The sequence below is a fragment of the Sitodiplosis mosellana genome, unplaced genomic scaffold, assembly GCF_009176505.1.
Source record: "Sitodiplosis mosellana isolate CC-2019 unplaced genomic scaffold, AAFC_SMos_1.0 Smas_scaffold_25, whole genome shotgun sequence".
Lineage (NCBI taxonomy): Eukaryota > Metazoa > Arthropoda > Insecta > Diptera > Cecidomyiidae > Sitodiplosis > Sitodiplosis mosellana.
In genome coordinates this window covers 1,693-5,164 of record NW_022595267.1, presented here as the reverse complement: position 1 = coordinate 5,164, position 3,472 = coordinate 1,693, and the positions used below count along the sequence as shown (strand labels likewise).

Sequence of the window (3,472 nt, the reverse complement as noted above, 5' to 3'; positions counted from 1 at the left end):
GAACGTGTGAAACATTGAAAATCATGTGATAGGAAGAGTATGCTTGCATCATCAGGCATTCTATAAAATGTTCCACCAATCTTAACAAATTGCACCGTCCTGATGAGAATTGAAATGTCGCATAAGTACAGAGTACACACTCCTGTTTTGATAATCTCACAGTCAAGCAATGATTAGTTCACACATTTATTGTGCAAAATATTGCCTACTGTGGTGCCTACTGTGTGAATTTGAGAAGTACAGTAGAACTATCCCTTTGCTAGAATCCTTGTAGGGCATGCTTTCCTTTACGTTAAAGATTGTACTTCTTTCCATAATTCAATCGTTTTTTTTTTGTATTTCTGACGTCAAAAGCTGGTTATTGGAGATGGCAAATGTGTTCAGTCATCATCTTATGACTTAACTGATCAACAACGAGATAATGATAGCTTTAAATGTTTTCCAACTTGATTTGGTAATCATTGAATTCAAATCAATGAATAAATCGGAACAATCTCATTCGGTTCAATCAATTGTTAATGGGTTTGAATGTATGATTTATTTGATGTTGTGAGGACTGAACAATTTCGTGTTGCGTCAATCTCTATTGAATACTCATTTTATTTTCATCGATTCGAAATCAGAATAAAAATCTCAAGCAAAATTCATCGATTTTTTTAAACTTTAACATTTTAAAATTTACAATAATCAACAAAATTATGATCTCACAACGAAATCAAACTAGATCCATATGAACATCTTCCGAATTTTTTACATATTTACTTTTGTGTTCATCAAATAGCTTTCTGAGCCCTGTACAAAACAGCTCATGAGTTTCGTTGAGTTCTTTGTCGCTAGGGTTTTCAATTTTTTCTCAAATGAATTGGTGCGCCGATGACAGTTGTGATGGGATGTCTCCTCGGAACTAAACCATAATTGTACTGGAAAATGCCCCGGCCCAAAATGATTGGTGGAAAATGATTGATCTTCTGTTTGCAAATTTCTTGAATAAATCGTCGCCAAAATCCTGATTTGTTATAGTCAACAATGTCATAGTAATTGTTTTCACCAAATGAAATGGCCGGAACAAGTGAAGCTCCAGTTTGCAGGGCGACTCGCACAAGACCTCGTCGTTTTGCTACAACAAATCGATAGGTGTCTGGATAAGTGTAGTAAACTTCTCGAAATCCACCGACTATCAAAGCCACCGCGTTTGAGGTGTATCCATCACGATTCGACTTAGCACTGGGATCATTCGACTGGCTCAATAGATGGGTTAACGAATCCTCCGATGCCGAACAGACGCCACAACTTAAGATTATTTCACGCGATATCGGTAAGAGTGTATTCGCTTTGAGCGTTGTCAATCTTGGACGAATGCCGGGATAGAATGCTGACCATTTTGAATGACTTGTACCGAAATTTGCAGCTGCACCGATACTGAAGTGAGTAAATTGTATGATGTTTTTTGATTTAAGATGGTTTCATCATATGAAATTGTCATTTATCTGAAAAAAGTCAAACTTACCTGAAAATTCCATGTGGAAACACGCAAACCAAATAGTTCCGGTCAGGCGGTAAATCAGCTGTTTTTACTAAATCGATTGGAAAATAGTTTTTAGCGTGTTTCCATATGCTCCAACTTCGTACCCAAGATTTGCTAAAAGAAGAGGATTTATTGTTAATTTCGATTTTTTTTTCTTGTTTTTTTTTCGTTTAAGCGAACATTTTTACAATAAGAACATATACTGTTTGTATGCTAAAATGAAAACTCCAAATTGGGCTATAATTAAACATCAATTCATATCGATGAAAAAGTCAAATGAAGTCAATTGATTAACTCTCTCAACTAACCCAATGCCTCGACCGCCGCGATAACCCGTCTTACGATCATAGATTAAAAATGCTAAATATAACCCGCAAACTGTTCTCCAATAGTTGTTTCCAGCGATCTAAGTCCAATGTCATGTCGAAATCAGTAAAAATATATGAAATGATAAGAAATCAGTTTTAGTTCTTTTCCCATATTTTTGTTTTCAATCGACGTTTCATGTTACCAGTAAATAAACAATGATAGGAATACTGATTGAACCCAAGAAAGCAAAAATGAACACGAAAAACGCCACGCTCAAAACTTCCAAGCGACGATGCAATGGAACGCCGAACAAAGGTGTCCAATTTATTCTCATTGTTGATAAAGTTATTCGATTTCAGTTGTTTCAGATCAAGCTATTCGATTCTTATTTGAAATGTTCGACTTTTGATGAAGCTTATTATAATTTTTTCATAAACTTATTCGATGAAAAATGTGTTTGAATTTCAAACTTTGAAAATTGCTGTATTTTGATTCAATTTAATATTTCAGACAGGAAAAAAACCAAAAGCAAAATAACACTTTGTTTACACGGTAATGTTGCATCACAAATACGTCAATTAATCACTAAATTCTCGTGGAATGCATACAATATGTTCTAAAAATATTGCTCAACTGCATCGATTGAGCATCTTAACTTGAGAACAAACAACGTTTGACTAACGATAACAATATCACAGGCAAGTCTAACGATGCCAGCATGCGGTAAAACTATATGGACTGCGGATCTTGCGGTATGACATGGTCAAATGAATGTAAACAAATTAAACGCAAGGCATGAACGCACGCACGTGTGCGGTATCAAATACGTTCTAGCAAAAGGCAGTAGCAGTGAACTTTTTTTTTCAAAGTTTGTTCAAGTTCATCTTTGCTTCTGTGTAATCCAAATGTTTTCAAATGAAAGAATTGATTACTTGTCTTATCTCTTATCAGTTGCGCGCAAATCGCGCACATAGAAAAGCAAATTTTATATAGAACTTTTTTTTTCTTATCATTTTTCGCGCTTTTCGCGGAACTGATAAGTGATAAGAGATATTCGTTTTCAGCAATGTTATAGAAGACCTCGAGTGCTACAACTTTGCCGAAGACACCAAGTTATCTCTTAGCAGTTCCGCGAAAACCGTGGAAAACCACGAGGACCCGCCAAAAATGAATATACTCGCCTTTAACCATTTTTGAGTCGAAAGAAACTTACTCTTCTCTTTCATAACAAAGTCAGATGAACTTACTCTCCTCTCGATCTAGTCAATAGATTTCGATATGTGCTATTCATTGTGCTTACCATAGTCGCACGAGTACGTTTGTACTCACAACAAACATATACACGGTCCGTGATAGTATATGTGATACAATACATACAGATTCTGTATATTATCGATTCTGATTGATGAATTTCATGTAATATACTTCTGGGAGTTTTTGCTGATGTGCAAAATATTGCTTACAATACGAAAAAAATCGAACAAAAACAAAGAAAAAACCATCAAAATGTTTATTTGCTGATCACAAAATCTTCAAATCGAAAATAATGTGATTTATTTTGCTAGCGGCAATGTGTTAGTAATGTTTTTAGTGATGAGCCATTGATTACCGACCGCTGGTCGTATCGTTGATCGCTGT

General features: G+C 35.3%; 1 protein-coding gene across 1 annotated transcript; it reads right to left on the bottom strand.

Moving 5' to 3' along the window:
* Positions 1 to 571: 571 nt before the first annotated feature.
* LOC129568853 (2-acylglycerol O-acyltransferase 2-like) lies at positions 572 to 2,496 on the bottom strand. Its single transcript, XM_055447178.1, is given in 5 exon segments — positions 572 to 853; positions 855 to 1,419; positions 1,508 to 1,639; positions 1,834 to 1,931; positions 2,037 to 2,496. Coding segments are annotated over 5 exon segments (1,065 nt in total). The 5' UTR covers positions 2,169 to 2,496; the 3' UTR covers positions 572 to 715.
* Between the last annotated feature and the right edge of the window lie 976 nt (positions 2,497 to 3,472).